The sequence below is a fragment of the Nematolebias whitei genome, chromosome 7, assembly GCF_014905685.2.
Source record: "Nematolebias whitei isolate Nwh7 chromosome 7, NemWhi1, whole genome shotgun sequence".
In the NCBI taxonomy this organism is placed as follows: domain Eukaryota; kingdom Metazoa; phylum Chordata; class Actinopteri; order Cyprinodontiformes; family Rivulidae; genus Nematolebias; species Nematolebias whitei.
The window spans coordinates 25,661,860-25,682,354 of record NC_056504.1 but is presented as its reverse complement, the minus strand read 5'-3'; the positions used below and the strand labels follow the sequence as shown (position 1 = coordinate 25,682,354).

At 42.7% G+C, this 20,495-nt stretch overlaps 1 protein-coding gene across 1 annotated transcript in view; it reads left to right on the top strand.

Annotated features, from left to right (window-relative positions):
• The window catches only part of LOC119411766 (membrane-associated guanylate kinase, WW and PDZ domain-containing protein 3), a gene marked incomplete in the record, with an annotated part of 451,370 nt that overhangs the window by 383,545 nt on the left and 47,330 nt on the right, over positions 1-20,495 (top strand). Inside the window, 1 exon segment of the mRNA XM_037678691.1 lies at positions 5,646-5,765. Coding sequence (XP_037534619.1) covers positions 5,646-5,765 — 120 coding nt within the window.

Genomic DNA, 20,495 nt, shown 5'->3' with positions numbered 1-20,495 from the left:
GAGCACTTCATGCTTCCATCTGCTGAAAAGCTTTATGGAGATGAAGATTTCATTTTTCAGCACGACCTGGCACCTGCTCACAGTGCCAAAACCACTGGTAAATGGTTTACTGACCATGGTATTACTGTGCTCAATTGGCCTGCCAACTCTCCTGACCTGAACCCCATAGACAACCTGTGGGATATTGTGAAGAGAAAGTTGAGAAACACAAGACCCAACACTCTGGATGAGCTTAAGGCCGCTATCGAAGCATCCTGGGCCTCCATAACACCTCAGCAGTGCCACAGGCTGATTGCCTCCATGCCACGCCGCATTGAAGCAGTCATTCATGCAAAAGGATTCCTGACCAAGAATTGAGTGCATAACTGAACATGATCATTTGAAGGTTGGCATTTTTTGTATTAAAAACACTTGTCCCACAAATCCCACATTGGTGGGATGAAATATGCTAATTTTTTGGGACAGGCATTTTGGGTTTTCATGAGCTGTATGCCATAATCATCAGTATTAAAACAATTAAAGACCTGAAATATTTCAGTTGGTGTGCAATGAATCTGAAATATATGAAAGTTTCATTTTTACCATTATATTATGGAAAACAATGACCTTTATCACAATATGCTATTTTTTTTAGAAGCACCTGTATACGCTAAACGAGGCAAAGGTATTCAGCTAGTTTGAAGTATTTTTTTGCATAGTTTTTTTCTTTTCACCCAACGGTCTTTCTTTAGTTTTAAGGACAACATTAACAGATTTACACAACTTATAAGAAACTCCTTCAAATAGAAGTGCTTATACGGAGCTGAAGCACAGGAGAGCATGATTGACTTGAGAATGAATTAGCTCAAGTTTTCAAGTGACTCCTATATATAGAATTAGAAAAATTAGAAAGAGTTATTCATTTTGTTCTGTTACTTGAAGATTATTATGATTGAACTAATTGTTTGAAAAAGGGGCAGATATAATAAGATTTTTTCTTCTTTCTGCTGCCTTTCATTTTAAATCTCTTGTATTTTTTTATATACAGGTAGTTATGAAACTGTTTTGTATTTTTAAAATGAATAAACTTTATACCATACCATATTTATTTTAATTATGCGTCAGTCTGTTTTGTTACCCATGGAAAAGCCTGTTTTGTGTTCATTTGACCTGAAATCAACATAAAATGCTTTGCTCTTCATCACAGACACATCATCAGCACTGAACAGACAGCTTTGCCCATCTTTTTACAGCCTTTATGCTTGACAAAAATAGCACACCTGCAAAAAAACTGCTGTTCTGACAAGATATTTCTTGATGCTGTTTGATTCTTAGCAGGACAGAGTGGAACGGTGTTCTCCTCTTCTTGTAATGCAAATCCTAAAAAAAAAAAAAAAACAGCATTGCTGTGTGTAGCTTGTTCACAGAAAATGCTTTCTTTGATTAATTCTCTGCAAAAACTCCCTCTTTTGTCTAGCAATTAACTGCAGTGTGCTTGCTGCACCTTTAATTCCAATTCCTCTTTGAAAACTCATTCAGCATACTGTATGTTTGCTTAAAGGTAAACCCAAAGTGTCAATCTTCCTGTTATAAATGAAAGCATGATGAGATTTTTATGAAGGCTGCTTTATGAGATTAGCTGCGTTTGCTCTAATGAAGCTCAGTGACCTGCATCAGTATGCCTTCTGGAACTGATCCACAGCAAGAAGCTCACAGTAAATATCAATGCAGTATTCGGGAATGACTTCTTGGGCAAGTTTTTTGGCAGGTACATAAGTGGCAAAAGTAATTGGGCTACAAGGGACATTTTAGAGCCACCCAAGTCAGTGCCGATGTGCAGACAAGTTGCTAATGAGAAGCAAAAGCTGGCACTTTCATGCACAATGCAACATAACTGCTTTTGGTAACACAAACTGTGGCATCAAGGATGATTTCTTTGTGTGTTTGTACTTCTCAGGTGCAGAGGGGCTGTCACAGTCCAATTAGGGAGAACATGTAAGGGAGGAAAAACAAAAGAAAACAGCAGCATGAAGTTGGTTAATTGGACATGGAGCCACCAGAATCTACAGTCTTTTCACTGCTAATTGGCACAGACTCCACAACTTTCAAAAAAATCAACTTCAGAGGAGCTGCTTGTTTACACAAGGTTTTAATAGAGTAAGACCTGAAACCTATTTAAGGTCATTTTAGAAGAATGCTATCATCAAACAGATTACTGATAACCGAGAGTATATATATATTACAAAACTTTTTTTTTTTTTTTTTTTTGCAAGGAAGCGGTATTTTGCTGTTAAATTCTCATAAATTGTGAAACTATATTAATTTCAAAACTAATAATCAGTTCAAGTATAAAGTTTGCATCATCTTCCTGCTGCAGGGCTCTTGGAGTTATGTTTACTTCTTGCTCTCTCTTGAACAAATAAATGATAACGTTACCCTTTAGCAAAACACTTTATCTTTTTTTTGTTTTTTAATCTGCCAAATTGACTTTAATGTAAAAATGAAAAAGACTGAAAACACAAAATCTACTTTCTGACTGTAATTTGTAAGACCCCCACACATCTGAGTTAAAACCTGTAATTTAAGGAGATTTGGAGATTCATTTAGATAAAAAACACTGATGATGCAGTTTATTTAGATTTATTTTTAAACATTTTGTATCTCTTCGAACAGAGTCACTAAAAGGAAGTAGGTGACAAAATTGTTTCTTGCTCACACACAATACTTTCTTGTGTGTGCACAAGAATAAAATACATAAATAATAAAATGATAAAGTACAAACGTTTGAACAAAGAAGAACGCGTCCAGAGGACCTGACTCAACCTCGTTAGATTTATCTACCTGGATTATTGAGCATGCATCAGGACAAAATACATGAGGGTTTTTCTTGCACACACACATTCTGGTGCTCACACAGTAATGTCTCTTGTGCACCAGAGAAGTGTCAGTCGTAACGAACAAGAGAATATCCAGTGCAGTTCAGCATTTATGTTTTTGTTAGAGAAAGATAAATAAAAAAATTAATTGAACTATATTGGAGCTATTGGACGGCTGTGGCTGACTGAGTAGAGCAGTCGTCCTTCAGTGTGAGAGTTTGGGGTTCAATTCCACCAGCAGTCACATGCCCAAGTGTCCCTGGGCAAGACACTGAACCCCTCATTGCTTCTGATGTGTCCCATCAGTGAATGAATGTGATAAAACACTGATTATTCTTTGTATAGATCTAGCAGAGTGCTGTATGAATGGGTAAATGAGGACACAGATTGTGATGTAAAGTGCTTTGAGTGTCTTGATAAGATAGAAAGTTGCTATAAAAGTACAGTCCATCTACCATTTATATCTGGAAAGTTTTTACAGATGTTCTACACAGAAGAATAGGCTTTATTGTCATTGCACAGTGAAGTACAACGAAATTACATTTCGTACAGCCGTCCTAAAGATGGACAGAAGTGTACAGGGGGCTGCAGCTTCTAAGAAGCGCTGCCCTTATTGCTTAGATAAGAAATCTTATCCCCACCGAGTTTATGTTTGACATTATCAGGATTATTTTGTGGTTTTTATATATAGTCAGACATGTAGTTATAGTTTCAAGACATTTGGTTTGGGTAAGTGAATTGTTTGGTGCACACCACTTATGTGCTATATATATATATATGTATATGTGTGTGTGTGTGTGTATTTTAGCTTGTATTTATGTCTTACTTATTCATTTAAATGCTTGCACTGCTATATTCCACCATGTTGTTGTTTACTATCTCTCTGTTGAACGTTGTAAATATTATAATTACTTTTTCACTTTTCGGTACTTTATTTTTGTACCCTTATTGCATGCTTTAGTATTTCTTGTTTGTTTGTTCTTTGAATTTTTTTTAGCGAGTCAAATTAGTTCTTCACATCCTGAGCAATCATTGTACTGTTAACCCTGTGTTAACCTTGCATATGACAAATAAACACAACTTGATCTCTGTAGGATTTCCCTAACTACCTTCCTCCCCCACCCCCCTCCCCCCAAAAACAGTAAATGGAGTTTGACCATTTTAACTTCAGGTTATCGTAATCTTAATGCTAATATAATGATTTATTTTCGTTTCTACGATACAGAGACCAATTCTGCTGCAAAACTCCCTCCCCCATCAATGCTGAGGTAGACTGTAACATCACCACAGAAGCAAAAGCTTCTCCCAGAACGCTCTCATGTCAATTGCATTCAGGTTCCACTCTGTGGTTCTGAGTAAACCTAAATCACACCAGGAGGTTACACAACTCATTACTTCCATCATAATTCATATCTATAATTAACTCGGCTGTATTCTGATTTTAGCTGCTGCTACACACATCACGAGGCTCCCAGTGATAACTTGTTAGCACAAGCTGCAGTTACTCACACAAGATTAAATGAATTGGGTCTCTTGGTGCAGCGCGAGCTTTCATCAGCTATTTATTTTTAACAAGATGGCACCAAGGTCTTTTAGGATTTCTGTCCAAAATAATGTAATCGCCCCTCCCCTGAAAAAATGTTTTTCTTACAAGATACGTGTCTTTTCTTGGGAATCCAGATTGTGAAATTTCTAAGGTTTACAAAAAAAGATGTCAAGCATGAAATCAAACTTAGTATTTACATGTTGATCCACTTCCTTCACAAAATGAGTCTTTCCACACCATGTCACTGCAGTGACAGACAGGTAAACAAAAAAAATGCTTGTTTCGCCATGATGTATAAACACTAAAGGTGTCTGAGTCTTAGCTGATTTATTTTATCACTCGCCACCAAAGGTGAAAAATGTTTTTCCTCACACCTCTGTACATGTGTTTTTGGCACAGCACTGTAAGCAAAATATCTCATCAACCATTGAGTAGATTTTAATGAAACTTTCAGAATATAATCGATAGATGTAGCTCTTAAAGTGATTAACTTTGCGAGTCAACCGAAATCAAGATGGCTGCCACAGCTCATCAAACTTAGCAAATTCAAAACTTTCATGTAACTAATTTAAATTTACAGATAATGAGGTAAAGTTTGTGTTGGTAGCTGAGAGTCATCTTCAACTCACACTCCAAGCACAACCTCATCTCTCAGAAATGGCTGTGGCAGATTGCTGTGTTGGCCATCTTGAACTCAAACATTCATATAAAAGGCAGTGGGTGGTTTGCATTTCCACAATAAATGCCAGAATTTTTATTTTATATGGAACCTGCTGACTGTCTGCTGCTGAATGTCCATGCTGCTGTATTCATTCATACCCATCTGCTCACTACAGACTCATGTTCAGGCTGCTGTTTAATATACAATATTATTTTACATTATTAGTGTTTAGCACGTGTCTTAGATCTTTTAGTGTATTGTTTAGTGATTGTTTAGCGTATATCTTACTGTATATCTTAGATCCTTGTATACTGTCCCTTCTATACTTTATAATTTTGCCATTTTTGGATACAAGTGGGACCCTGTGTACACAACTTTGTTCCACCTCATATACCACATGTGATGTGAATGACAATAAAGGAACTTGAACTTGACCCAATGAAAATAAGCAACATTAAAAAAAAATCACAAATTAATATTTAAATGTAACTGCAACATTTAAATGTCTTATTTAAATCGGTTTCTTGTCTGAAGCATTTTGGAATCATTGATGTTAACTTTATATGTTTTTGTGTTTTTCTAGGCACCACACGGCGTCCTCGAGATGGTGAAGTGCCTGGTGTGGATTACAACTTCATCAGCGTTGGTGACTTCAGGATCCTGGAAGAGAGTGGACTTCTGCTGGAGAGTGGGACCTATGATGGTAGGAAGCTCTGAAACAAGTAGCTGTATATGTGGGTGTATATACGTGTCTCTGTGCATTACTGTATTTTCTGCCATAAACGTCACATCGCCCTACAAGTCGCATCAGTCCAAATATGCCTGATAAAGTGGAAAAATCCATGAATACATCGCTTCGCTGTATACATTGCATTTATTATGTGTCACTGCTGACAACCCGGAAATGTGGGCCGGTGTTGTGCCAAAAATCGATTGGCTGCCAAATGGCAGCCGTGGGAGTGTGCACAGGAGGACTTTAACAAGTTTAACACTCAAAAACAATTATTTGTTTGCTTGAAATTATAGTAAAGGTGTGTCTCAGTTTAACGTTTCCTTAATAAATGCACTTTGATGGTCAAATCAGCTAAATTTCAAAAGCCGATACACGGAAACATGAACGTGCAGAGAGGGACTCTTTGTGCATTTCCTCGAAATTTAACAAGATAAACACATTAAAAAAATTTATTTGTTTGCTCGACTTTATAGTAAAGGTGTGTCTCTGTCTAACTTTAGCTTAATTCAATTCAATTCAGTTTATTTATATAGTGCCAAATCACAACAAAGTTGTCTCAGGGCACTTTACAGTAACATTCACATACATAAAAGCCAATTAGTAAAGTTCTCTATCTAAGGAATCCAGCAGACAAGTTGAATCTTGGCTTCGTTGCAGTCTCCCATCCTGACCAAACACAGTGGCAACAGTGGAAAGGAAAAACTCCTTTTTAAAAGGAAGAAACCTCCAGCAGAACCAGGCTCAGGACAAGCGGCCATCTGCTTTGACCGGCTGGTTGAGAGGACAGGAAGGACAGACAGACGAACACAGAATGGTAGGTCCAGGTATAGGTCCAGGTGTATCTGAAAGACAAAAAAACACATGTTAAGGATAGAAAAAACAATTACAAATACAAAACAGGTTGAGCAGAGTAAGTAAAGACAGTAGCAGAGTGAAAATTGTGGTCAGTTTGTCCTCCAGCAGTTTAAACCTATAGCAGCATAACTAAGGGACAGCTCAGGGAACCCAAGCCAACCATAACTATAGGATTTAGCAAAAAGGAAAGTCTTAAGCCTAGTTTTAAAACTGGATAATGTGTCAGCCTCACAAACAGAGATTGGATGTTGGTTCCACAAGAGAGGAGCCTGATAACTGAAAGATTTGCCTCCCATTCTGTTTTTGTAAATTCTAGGAACCACAAGTGCAGTCTGAGAGCGAAGTGCTCTGTTAGGAAAATATGGAACAATAAGATCTGTAATATAAGATGGAGCCAGGTTGTTGAGAGCTTTGTAGGTTAGAAGTAAGATTTTGAATTCTATTATAGATTTGACAGGGAGCCAATGGAGAGAAACTAAAACTGGAGAGATATGATATTTCCTACTAACTCCAGTTAAGATTCTGGCAGCAGCATTTTCGATCAACTGAACACTTTTTAAGGAAGTATTTGGACATCCAGATAATAAACCATTGCAATAGTCCAGTCTAGACGTGACAAATGCATGGACCAGTTTTTCTGCATCATTTTTAGATAAGATGTTTCTAATTTTAGCAATATTACGCAGATGGAAGAAGGCAGTTCTAGTAACGTTTTTAATGTGGGGGATAAAAGACATGTCCAGATCAAAAATAACACCAAGATTTTTAACATTAGAGCTGGAGGACAGATTAATGCCATCTAAGGAGGGAGAAAGACTGAACATTTCATTCCTAAGGTGCTCAGGTCCAAAAACCAAAACCTCAGTCTTGTCTGTGTTCAACAAGAGAAAATTAAGGGTCATCCAGGTTTTTATGTCTTTATGACATGCTTGTAGTCTAAGTAGCTGATTGTATTCATTGGGTTTAATGGACAAATATAATTGTGTGTCATCAGCATAACAATGAAAATTTATCCCATGCTGTTTAATAACTTTACCTAATGGAAGCATATATAAAGTAAATAGTATTGACCCAAGCACTGAGCCCTGAGGAACTCCATGACTAACTTTGGTTTATGAAGAAGATTCATTATTTACATTTACAAACTGGAATCTATCAGATCGATATGATTTAAACCACTTTAGAGCTGTTCCTGTAATCCCAATATCATATTCAAGCCTCTGTAGTAAAATATTGTGATCAACCGTATCAAATGCAGCACTGAGATCTAACAGGACCAGTATAGACACAAGTCCATTGGCTGAGGCCATGAGAATATCATTAGTTACTTTTACTAGTGCTGTTTCTGTACTGTGATAAGCTCTAAACCTTGACTGAAACTCTTCAAACAGATTATTTCTTTGTAGATGTTCACGCAACTGACCTGCAACTATTTTCTCTAGAATTTTTGATAAATAATAATAAAAGGACTTTAACGGTCAAATCAGCTGCATTTCAAAGTATTCGCTGCCTCGGTGCTCCGGGAATGCACAGACAGGGAGGAAAAAAAGAACGAAGAACGCTGTGAATTTCTTCAAAATTAAACAAGATAAGCACCTAAAACAATTATTTGTTTGCTCGACATCATAGCAAAGGTGTGTCTCAGTTGAACTTTTACTTAGTAAATGCATTTTAATTGTCTAATTAGCTACATTTTGCCAGGGTGGTGTAGCAAAATAAAGCTGATTTGATGGTTGCTCTAAGCGAGCAGAACGAAGGTGGCAAGCCGATTGTGTCATTAATAGCCACTTTTACCTATTACATGATATAACGGCATGCCATACTACTCGAGTGCCATCTAGCAGCTGAAAATGTTAGTGTTCAATATTTTCCGTCTAGATGAACGAAAACAGTCATATCTCAGCCAAAAATTGGTTTATAAATATGGGAAAAAAAATCAAAAAATATGTCGCTTCTGCATATAAGTCACAGGGTGTGTAAATTATGTTAAAAAAAAAAACACGACATATAGGGCGAAATATACGGTAATGTTCACATTTTACAGTCCTTGAAATAAAGCTCATTCACACGTGTGTCACATTTTAAATTTCTGCTTTTCTCTGTCAGACATAGGAAGAAAAACAAATTTTATTCATCAGTGAAATGCAATGTAAAATTGTTGGAAATAACAATAAAAGTAGCAGCAGAGATTGTGGCACTTGTGTTAAAATCTTACTACTTAGTTTCTCCCCTCTGAGTGCAAAATGGGCCTCCAACAGACACAAAAAATGTGGCCGTCAGATTTAAATAGAAAAGAAATAGTGTAAAATACTGCAAAAAAGAAAAAAAAACTTTTATTTCCAGAAAAGACTAAAACAGCCTTACACTTCCACGGAAGTTTCAACATGGGAATTACTCGGGGTTAATCAGTTGTGGAGAGTAAAAACACTGAATATCTTTAAATGGTGATATGCATTGCACATCATCCACCATTTCTCATGCCAGAGATTAAAACTAAGACCATCTTATGTTGAAAAATTAAACGAGTTATAGTTGTTTAAGTCAAACCTGGAAAATAACATTATGCACAATGCTCTGCTAGCAGTTTTTTTTTTTCATTCAACCTTTATTTATGCAGGTTAGTCTCACTGAGGACTCATTTTCAAGAGAGACCTGTAGTACATGAAAAGACAAACAATCCAGGAAACAAATCATTTTTAAGAGAACAATACAATTTATACTATCTTGCCAAAATGTATGTTCTGTTTGCCTTCTTTAATAATGAACTGCATAATTGAAATAAATATGGCAGCAGTTTCCATCCCAGGCCAGGTAGACAGTTGTTTTTCTCACAGTATGTGCAAGAACTTTTGATCCTGTCAGGTTACCTGCCATGATTTATTAATTTTACCTCTCCAAATGATTCAGATCTGTGAGAGTTATGTGTTTTATTTGACAGACCGATAAAAACCCTTTTTTGTTTACTAGGCAATGAGGACATTTGTCTCCATGCTGACTAGAAAGGATGGGGTTTATTTGATCTGTGATGCAGTTCAGTAAAATCCAACAAAGGTCAAAATTTTACCTCATTATCTGTGAATATCACTAAGATGCCATTTCGTGTTGTGGGGCCAGTTTGAATTGGTTGGTAGCTTAATTATGAAAAGACAAAAAACTATTTAGAAAGAGAGAAAAATAAAAGAAAATGTGACAAAGCACAAAAACAGCCACACTTGCCTGTTTTTTTTAATGATTTTTACAACTACATTTTGCACCATGAAATATGTTTTATTGTCCCCAACACCTGCAGATGGTTCAGGATTTCTTATTTTACTCTGGCCTCCCAAAAGCAAAACTAAATCAGGTGGATTTATTTTACAAAGTGGGATTTTAGCAGCATTGGTGAGTCTGCAGAAAAGTTCAGTGCTAAAAGTGGACAACAGAAAGGTCACATACATCGAAAAGGCTGACAGTGTTACAACAGCAACCTGGAAGAAAAAAAAATTAAAAGCCAAGAAAAAAATGATTATAGAAAAATATTCTCACAATTTTTAACATTCAACATACACCAAAGTTCTGCTCAGTAATCCAGGTAAAAATCTAACATTGTTCATTCAGGTCATGGACGATTTCCTTTTTTGCTGAGACATTTCGTCCTTCATCCAAAGGATTTTTTCAATTTGAGGAGCCCCCAACAAACTGAGTCCCACAAACAGCACACTCCCATAGTGGGGAAAAAAAAATAGTTTGCTGGTGATAAGATGGCCTCCTGGACCTACCCTCTCCCCTGTCAACTCCTCTGAGGCAGCCATGCAAAAAGTGGTTCAAAACACCTAAGTTCATGAGGCCATCTTATCACCAGTAAACTTTTTTTTTTTTTTACTATGGGAGTATGCTGTTTGTGGGACTCAGTTTGTTTGGTGGCTCCTCAGATTGAAGAAGACCTTTGGATGAAGGACCAAATGTCTCAACAAAAAATAAACCATCCAGATGACCTGACTGAACATTGTTGGATTCAACATACAGTTTGTTTTCTCAACGTGACCTATTTAAGAGCAGCATGTCAAAGTACAGTTCTATTTCGTATAGGCTTCGCCCTTTAAGGCTGTCGCTAGTGCGTTTATCTCGTCATACAAAGCATCGCACTGAAAATATTTAGTCCATGCCCACCTGTTGTGTGGGCCCCACCCGGTCCGTATAAATTACGTTAAGAGCGGGTAATCGGCTCCCATTTTTTCTTCAGCAAGCTGATAGCACTGTCAGAAGAACGAAGAAGGAAAGTTCTACAGCTTGGCCGGCACAACCTTTGTTAAGGCTGCCTGGGTCCCCGCCACGCCAACCTCCTGCCATCCCGGTGAGTTCTTCCTCCCCGAGGAGAAGCAGACGAGCAGCCTTGTTCCAAGGTAAGCACCGAGGAATATTTTTTCAGTGGCGGGTTGCTACTCTCTGGACGACGCCATCGACCCCTTTTTTCTTTTAACGCCGACTCTCGGAGCGAATCGGATGGTTCCTCCGGGACAGGCGACGTCAGCATCAGCCCCCGCTGCTCACTCCCTCCTGGAGAGCGTAGTGTCAGAACGAGGGGGGCTGAGCGGATGCTCCCCCCCTCCCCCCCGGCCTTTTCGCATCAGTGACCACACGGCTCCCAGCTGTCGGTGCCCTCCTCTCGGAGCTGCCCGGCATAATCCAGGAGGCAGCTGACTTGAAGGGACTTTTTTCCATCCCTCTCCGACCCCCGCCCAGATCAGATGATCTAGCGGGAAGGTTTGGCTCCACCCCGGCTCACCGTCCTGATCCCATCTGGCCTCGTTTCCCAGCAGTGACGTCCTACTGGAACGAGGCTGCAGTCGGACCTGGTAGACTGAGAGCACCGGTTTCCACATTTGCGCCCATCACCAGAGTGGAGGGGTTTTACTGAGCGGAATTTATCTTGGTGCCCCCCTGGAGCCAAGCTTGGTGGAGGCTCTCGGAGCAAGATGTCCAGGTTGGACCAGGGTCCTGCGCCTCCGGGGAAGCATGACCAGACGGTGACGTCGCTCTCCAACTGAGCTCATCAGTATGCGTTCCAGGCGGCCGCAGCGAACAATAACGTTGCGCCGCTGACGTACAGCATCTCAGAGGCCGGAGGGACAGACCTGCCTCAGGAGACTAAGAGCTCCCTCTGCAAGGCGTCTAATGTCACCCTCAACCTGTGCGCCTCATCTGCTGTCTGCCTGTCTTGCATCGCAGCCTCGATGACAATGGTTCAGAGGTCCACCTGGCTTCGTCACTCCCCCTCCCTGTTGGAGAAGCTGCAGATGGACTCGCTGGAAGGCCCCATCATGACGGACGTGCTGTTCGGAGCAATTTCAAGTACATGCTCGAGAAATCAAAGAAGCCGGAGGAGGTGTCGGAGATTGTGTGCCATCTGATCAAGCCGCACCCCTCCTCCCCCCACCCCCGCCTGCTGGAGAGAGTGCCGTGGCTGAGACAGCAGACACAGCTACATCAGCACAGATGTGAGCCCGCAGCCTGAGTGCGGCACAGAAGCGCCACGCCTCCACAGCAGCCCTCACCTACACAGCTCCGCATGCTCAGGGACGCACACGCCTCCCCTCAGCACACACCAGCTCACATCAGTACGGATGTGAGCCCGCAGCCTGAGTGTGGCACCGAAGCGCCACGCCCCCGCGGCAGCGGCAACCCTCACTTACACGGCTCTGCATGCTCAGGGGCGCGCACACCTCCCCTCAGCACACGCCAGCTCACATCAGCATGGATGTGAGCCCGCAGCCTGAACGCGGCACACATGACGGCGGTGATTGGCGGCCGTAAAAAATGTGACGCAGCATAAACGCATGCCCGCTTCCCGAACGTCATGCGGAGTGGCAGCGAGCATGCGCTCTATACAGATGGATGAACCGTCTTATCAACAGGGGATAAATGCTGCAGTTTACAGCTCAAACCCCACGTTTGGAGGAACTTAGAGATGGTTATGTCATCTCCAAAACAGATCTCGTTCCTCCACGCAGAAGTTCAGGAAATTCTGATAAAAAATGTAATTTCCAAGGTTCCAGAAGGAGAGGAAAACACAGGGTTCTACTCTCATCACTTCCTGGTCCCAAAACGGACCGGAGGGTTGAGACCCATCTTAGATTTGTCAATTTTTAACTGTGAGACAACATTCAATTCAAAATGCGTCGAGTCGGCTCTGCAGCCGCTACACAGAGCAGGGATGAGAATTCTGTTTTATCTGGACACTCTGTTGCTGCTAACCCATTTTCCAGACAGGTGGCAGCAGTGCAACTCAGGCGCTGACGTCACACCTGCAAAATCTGGGCTTCTCCATAATGGGGGGAAGAGCTCAGTTCACCCAGCCCAGACGATTGGTTATCTGGAAGTGAACCTAAACGCAGTCACTACAAGGGCTCATTTATCTCAGACGGGAACCGAAGCTCTAAAGGACAGCCCTTCCATGTGAAGCCGGCAGAGTGATAACAGCTGTTTCTGTCATGAAGTTGTTAGGAACGATGTCGTCTGCTCACACGGCGCAACGCCTCCAGAGGTGATTTGCTCGTTTGCGTGTGGACCCGGTGAGACAGAAGAAACGGTTGATCGCTGTGCCCCCTCCGTGAGAATCGACCTGAGACACTGGGAAACCCTCTTGTTCTGTCTGAGGGAGTCCCCGTTAGCAGACCTATGTCACACGTGTCAGTCTTCACAGACGCGTCCCTGTCAGGCTGGGGAGGCACATGCATGTCTCGAGCTGTGGGGGCGCTGTGGCCACCCCACACAGCAGCTCATATAAATGTTTTGGAGTGTCGCACGGTTTTGAATGTGATTCAACATTTTGATCCTGTGTTGCGGAATCAACATGTGTTGATTCACACAGACAACAAGGTGACTGCAGCATACATAAACCGGCAGTGGGGTGTGTGCTCAGCCCAAATGGTGCACATTGCAAGACGGCTGCTGTGTTGGGTACACCAAAATCTGCTCTCCATAAGAGCAATGTACATCCCTGGTGTTCTGAACAGAAAGGCGGATGTGATGTCCAGGGCCGGTCCGCATAATGGTGACTGGACCCTCCATCCAGAGCTGATGGCTCAGACGTGGCAGAATTTTGGCAGAGCGGCCGTGGACTTGTTTGACACACGAGAGAACGCTCAGTGTCAACTATGGTTCTCAATGAGCCCGTGGGACGAACCACCGCTAGGGGTGGACTCGTTTGTTCACAGCCCGTGGCCCAAAATGCTTCTTTACGCATTTCCCCACTCTCTCTGATATCACGGTTTCTGAACCGAGTTAGGGAGGAGGGACTGAAAGACCTCCTGGTGGCTCCTGAGCGCGTGAACGCCCCATGGTTCCCAATTCTACGACGCCTGTTATCGGGGCGCCCGTGGAAACTGCCATGGAGGGAGGATGCTCTCCTCCAGGCAGGAGGAATGATCAGGAGTTACCCAGAAATAGGCCAGCACCTTTTGGTCTGGCCGCTGAGCGGATCCGTTTTAGAGAGGATGGGTCTCTCTCAAGATGTGGTGTGCACGATCCAGGTTTCATGTGCTGCCTCCACCACAGCTCTGTACACATCAAAGTGGACAGCTCTTTCATCGCTGGTGTATGGAGAAAGGTATAGAGGCCATCTCATGTCCACTAGGTGGCGTGCTGTCCTTTCTGCAGCAGCTGAGGGACAGAAATCTGGCGTTCAGCACGATTAAAACATACGCTGTAGCCATCTCTTCTTGTAACGAAGGTTTCAGGGACAGAACGATCTTTAATCATCTGCTGATGAAGCGTTTTTTTTTATTTTTTAAAAAGGTGTACAGAGGCGCAGGCCTGTATCACGCACACTTTCTCCACAGTGAGTTTTTAACGCTGGTTCTGAGAGCCCTGATCAAACCTCCACTCGAACCACTAGATCACGTTCCAATTAAATTCCTGTCTCTTAAAATAGCCCTGCTGTTGGCTTTAACATCCGCTAAGAGGGTGAGTGATTTATCTGCCCTCTTTGTCGCTCTGTCATGTCTCAGAATTCTGGCTGGTGACAGTTCAGCTGATCTGAGGCTTATCACAGCGTTTATGCCTAAAAACATCACAAGCACATTTAAATCAAGAGTGATATCGTTGAAGGGTTTTTTTCACTCCTCCCCATAAATCAGAAGAAGAAACATATTTCCATCTTCTCTGCCCTGTGTGTGCATTGATGTGTTACGTAGCACGCACGGTGGCACTGCGTCAGACTCAACATTTGTTTGTGCACTATAGAGACACATCTGCAGGTCGCCCGTTATCCATCGAGCGCCTGTCACACTGGCTGTGTGAGGGCATTTATGAAGCCTACAGAACATCAGATTTAGAGCCTCCTGACAACCTCAGGGCGCATTCGACCAGAGGTATCGTATCTTCACCTGCTTTGCATAATGGTATAACAATGCAGGATATTTGCTCTGCGGCCGCATGGTCAACACCCTGTTCATTTATTCGCTTCTATTTACTTGATGTGTCGGCCTGTTCCATGACACATTCTGTCTTTCGTGCCTGAAAAAAATGAATATTGACAACAAAGCAAGTTTAACGTACTAATAGCTCATCAACACCATCACTATTCCAATAACAACACATTCAGTGTAGGACAACACTCCAGTAGTCAATTACATGCCAGGGAGACAGAAAAGTGGGTGAAGAATTTATCTGACAGACAGCTCACCCAACCAGAGACAGAGATTCTTGCCAGGGGACTGAACTTTGCGGTTGCACCAAGTAGAATTCCTCTGGTGGAGATGATCACAGCTACTGAGTCAGCCAGCCGCAACAACAAAATTAAAGAGGCTGAAGCAGAACAGCTCAGAATCAAAGTTTCAGCCTGCCTCAGCAATGCCAAACCACCACCTTCCAACATCAGTAGAGAGGAGAGGGATGCACTCACCACTCTTAGCAAGGACAAAAACATCATCATTCTCCCAGCAGACAAAGGAAGGTGCACAGTGATTTTGAACCAGAAAGACTATCATGAGAAAGTTATGACACTCCTTAGTGACTTAAACACTTATGAACCTCTGAAAAGAGATCCAGGAAGTGGTTACAAGAAAAAGTTAATAGATTGCCTGAAAATTTTGGAGCAGGACAAGGCTATTGACCGTTTTCTGTACCACAGACTGTACCCAGGGGAGGCCACACCTAGTCTGTATGGTTTACCTAAAATCCACAAACAAGGTGTACCTTTAAGACCAGTTGTTAGTATGATTAACTCTGTCACTTACAATGTTTCCAGATATCTGGCGTCTGTACTCATCCCTTTAGTTGGCAGCTCAGAACACCACATACAGAACACCATGGACTTTGTGGACAAGGTGAGGGATGTCATCATGGAGACTGATGAAACAATGGTCTCTTTTGATGTCACATCACTCTTTACGTGCATTCCTGTTGATGATGCAGTAGAGGTGGTCAGTTTAAAATTAAAATCAGACACCACTCTGAGCAGCAGGACCACGCTTTCCACAGAACAACTGTGTCAACTCTTGAAACTGTGCCTGCAGTCAACCTACTTCACATATGGGGAGCAATATTATAGGAAGAAACATTGGTGTGCTATGGGGTCTCCAGTTTCTCCTATTGTTGCCAACCTGTACATGGAGGAGGTAGAAAAGAGAGCCTTGACGTCCTTTTCAGGGACACCACCAAGTCATTGGTTCAGGTATGTTGACGACACCTGGGTTAAAATTAAATCTCAGGAAGTCCAACATTTTACTGACCACATCAACTCTGTGGATAAATACATCAAGTTCACACGAGAAGATGTAAAAAATGGCAGGTTGGCTTTCTTGGACTGTGAGGTCTCAGTCTCTGATAGAGGACATTTGAAATCTGAGGTGTACCGCAAACCCACCCACACAGACCAGTATTTGCAGTTTGACTCCCATCACCCTTTGGAGCACAAATTAGGCATCATCAGGACTCTGTATCACAGAGCAGACAGCGTCCCCACTAGCTCAGGAGCCAGGCAGAAGGAGAAATCCCACACAAGACAGGCTCTAGAGCAATGTGGATATCCTAACTGGGGCTTCCTGAAAGCAGAGAAGAAACCCAAACAGGACTCCAGTCAGCCAACAGGTGAAAAGGAGGAACCCAGACCCAGACCAGTGGTCATTCCATATGTTGAGGGAGTATCAGATAAACTGAGACGTTTGTTTTCTAAACATAACGTCCCAGTGGCTTTTAAACCCCAAAATACATTACGGCTAAGACTGGTTCATCCCAAAGATCCAGTCCCCCGGCACAAACAGAGCAATGTTGTGTATGCTGTTCAGTGTCAAGAGGGCTGTGATCAGTCTTACATCGGGGAAACAAAACAGCCACTGGCCAAAAGGATGGCCCAGCACAGAAGATCAACATCATCAGGCCAGGACTGTGCGGTCTACACTCATCTCCAGGCCAGCGGTCACTCTTTCAGGGATGAAGATGTTCACATCCTGGACAGAGAGGAACAATGGTTTGAGAGAGGAGTAAAGGAGGCCATCTTTGTGAAAAGAAATCGTCCATCGTTAAACAGGGGTGGAGGCCTCCAGGTTCAACTGTCCCCCTCTTACAATGCTGTGATTGCTAGTATCACTCAACCCCCTGTGAATAGTAAACAGCCATCAGTGTGCTAATGATCCATTGTTAGGCTGATGGTCCTTCTTTAGCATGTGATCAGCTGGTTTTGGTTGTCAGCAGCAAAACTGGTTGATCCACTCTGAGACGGTGCTATTTAAGAGACTGAGCTGAATACAGCTCCTCAGACTGAGGAAGTCTCTCGGATGAGAGACGAAACATTTCTACATTTTTTTGTTGATTTGCTTTGTTTTGTTTTTTTGAATGTCCAGAGGACCAGATTTAACTTTTTTAGATTTTTCTACCTGGATTATTGAGCATGCATCAGAATAAATGAATATTGTTGTTTCATGGAATCTCGTTTAAACTCACATCTGACTGCATGCATTTACAGTGTGAGATGTTGTTATCAGTCACAGTTTATGATTGTTGTTCTTGTTCCATGGTCACGAATCAGTTCATGACTTCTGTCATCAATCAGTTTATTTGATTAATAATCAGTTCACTTACTATTTATCTGTTCATATTGAAGAGCCGTGGATCTGCTCTGTTCACGGCCTTTTTTAGCTTCTCCTCTTTCCTGTTGAAAACCTTTCTGGGGCATTCATTCACTCGGAACGCGTAAACTACGCAGTGCGCGTCAGTGCATGGTGCGCGTAATTACGCAACGCGTATTTACGCACATGGAAAGCTGAGTGACAAGATGTTTTTTGGGCAAGCGGACGCTTCTTATGGGGTTCGAATGGACCCAGTGAGGCGGAGACTACATCATGCTTCGCCCTTAACCCACCAGCGACAGCCTTAAAGGGCGAAGCCTATACGAAATAGAACGTTGGTTACGTACTGTAACCCCATATTCTATGAGTATAGGCATAGCCCTTTAAGCGTCGGGCCTCATTGGCTCCTAAATGGCTGAAGAAAAAGCTATTTGGGAGCCGATTACCCGCTCTTAACGTAATTTGTACGGACCAGGTGGGGCCCAGGTGGGGCCCACACAACAGGTGGGCGTGGACTAAATTTTTTCAGTGTGATGCTTTGCATGATGGGATAAACCCACTAGTGACAGCTTTAAAGGGCTACGCCTATACTCGTAGAATCTGGGGTTACAGTACGTAACCAACGATAATGTTCAGCCCTGTGAGCCTCATTTTCGACTTCCGGTAAGATGGCGCCCGTGTACATGGCTTGGAATCCACCAGATGGTGTTCGGATTATTTTAGTTTTTTGCATTTCACATCTGTGACATCAACTCTCTGCTGGTGTATGACAGACAACAACTTTTGAATCTTTGTTTTTCTGGCACTGAAGTCGCTTATTTGGACCATTATCAGCGTACCTCTGGACCCCCCCTCCTCCCCCCCTGCTGGCGGACATGCCAGCTTACCTTCGCTGCGCTCCTCACCTGCCTGCCCGGAGATCTCACTTCAGACGCCGGGGAAAACATGCTGGTCAGCTGGTGAAGCTGAAAGCTCTGCGCGCTGCATCTTCCTCTTCAGCTGGCGGTCATGGTCTCCAGCTTCCCGCGTGCCCGGACCAGGTAACCAGCCGGGGTTGTCAGCCGTTGCGCAGCTCGGACCGACCTGGAGGGGCTGTTATTGAAAACCTGCGGCCATTAGCATGCGCTAACTCCACCGCTGCTGGCTCCACTTTGGACAGTATCCAGATGTGTTTGGTCAACGCAAGATCTGTTACCAACAAAACTTTTATCCTCAGGGATTACTTTCAAGAGCACGATTTGGACTTTCTGTGCATCACAGAGACTTGGATGTCTCTGGGTGAGTCCAGCGCCTTGACGGAATTACTGCCACCGAACAGTCTGTGTTTTAACGCACCGCGGCCATCAGGCCGGCGCGGTGGTGGATTATTAACAATATTCAAATCAACTTTTGACTGTAAACAACTGCCCATCCCAGTTTCCCGCGCCAGCTTTGAGCTGAGCGTCTTTGGACTTTATTTAGTCCTTAACCTTATCGTTAAAAAATCTCACTTCTTTAACATTTCAGATCTTGGCTTCAACAAAAAGAACTAGTTCTGTACCGTATTTTCTCACGTATAATTCTCATCCAGCAATTGTGCTAATTTGTTATACTCACGGTCTGTAGTCTGGTGAGGTGTCCGGTCGGATTCTCTGTCACTCTGTTAGTCGGTGATCCGAGGAGGACCTATAAGTGCTGGCCTGATGAGAAACGGTCTCTCAGGGCTTTACTTTTATTACCGTGCACGGATCTGCAGCATGCCCATCTCAGACGTCACTGGCAACAGGCATGAGGAAATATCCGGGTCACGGCACCATTTAATGTAGGGGTTTTTCTTGTTTAAAAACCAGCACCTATTAAAAAATAATAACCAGAACAGAGATGAGTTATAATAGACGGAATTTCTTTGCAAAGAGAGACAACGTCCAACCAAGGTCAGAACGAAGTCTAAAATTGCTTCTGTGTGCGTCCATTTTTATTGGAGCATGTAGGAGTGGTTAACAGATAAAAACAAATAATGCAGATGCGGCAGTAATAGAAGACAGAAGCTGCAAGCTCAGGTCAGAGTGTTCTCTGGGGACGTTCAGACCGCACTGCTCTCAGTGTGTCCAGCATACATGTCCAAAGTGCTCTTCCACACACAGAAACTTTGTTGAAACAAGTATACTGATAAGAAAAACTGTTTCAAATGATCAATAGTCCAAAACTCTCCAACAACAACTGATCTCTTCCTCCTCCATTGATGCCATGACTGAAATGGTGAGAAATGAAGGAATTTGTCACGAGCGAATTAAACTCAGGTCCAGCATGGCTGCGAGAGGGTCTGGAGAATTCCTGGTGTGATGGTCTGATGTGTGGGCTGTGCAGAGCCAGCGCTCCCTGTCTTTTTTTTTTTTTAAGATCTTTTATTAACAACATATAAACACAGAACACCACTGCGGCTGAGGCTGCCAGCGCTCGTTTTTTTTCCCCTTTTTTCCGACCTGTCAATCAATCCAGTAGGCGTGTCAGCAAATGACCAATCGGTGACCTCAATTTGTCCCAAAGGTACTGTAAATGCCCCTTGTCTGTGAAGCTTCTCTGCAGCTGCTCAGGGTGTACGCTCAAGTACGAAGTCTGAACCCTCTGCGTACAGTACACGCGTACGTACGTGTGAACGGACATACGCGGGAGTATACTGGGGGGCTTTACTCACTGCACCCTGTACTCACTGGTTAATGTCATCATTAACTTCACGCAGACTCTCTCACTGGTACATTTTCATCTTTAAATCACTTCTTGGTCTGTTGCCTTCATACATCTCCTCCTACATTTCACT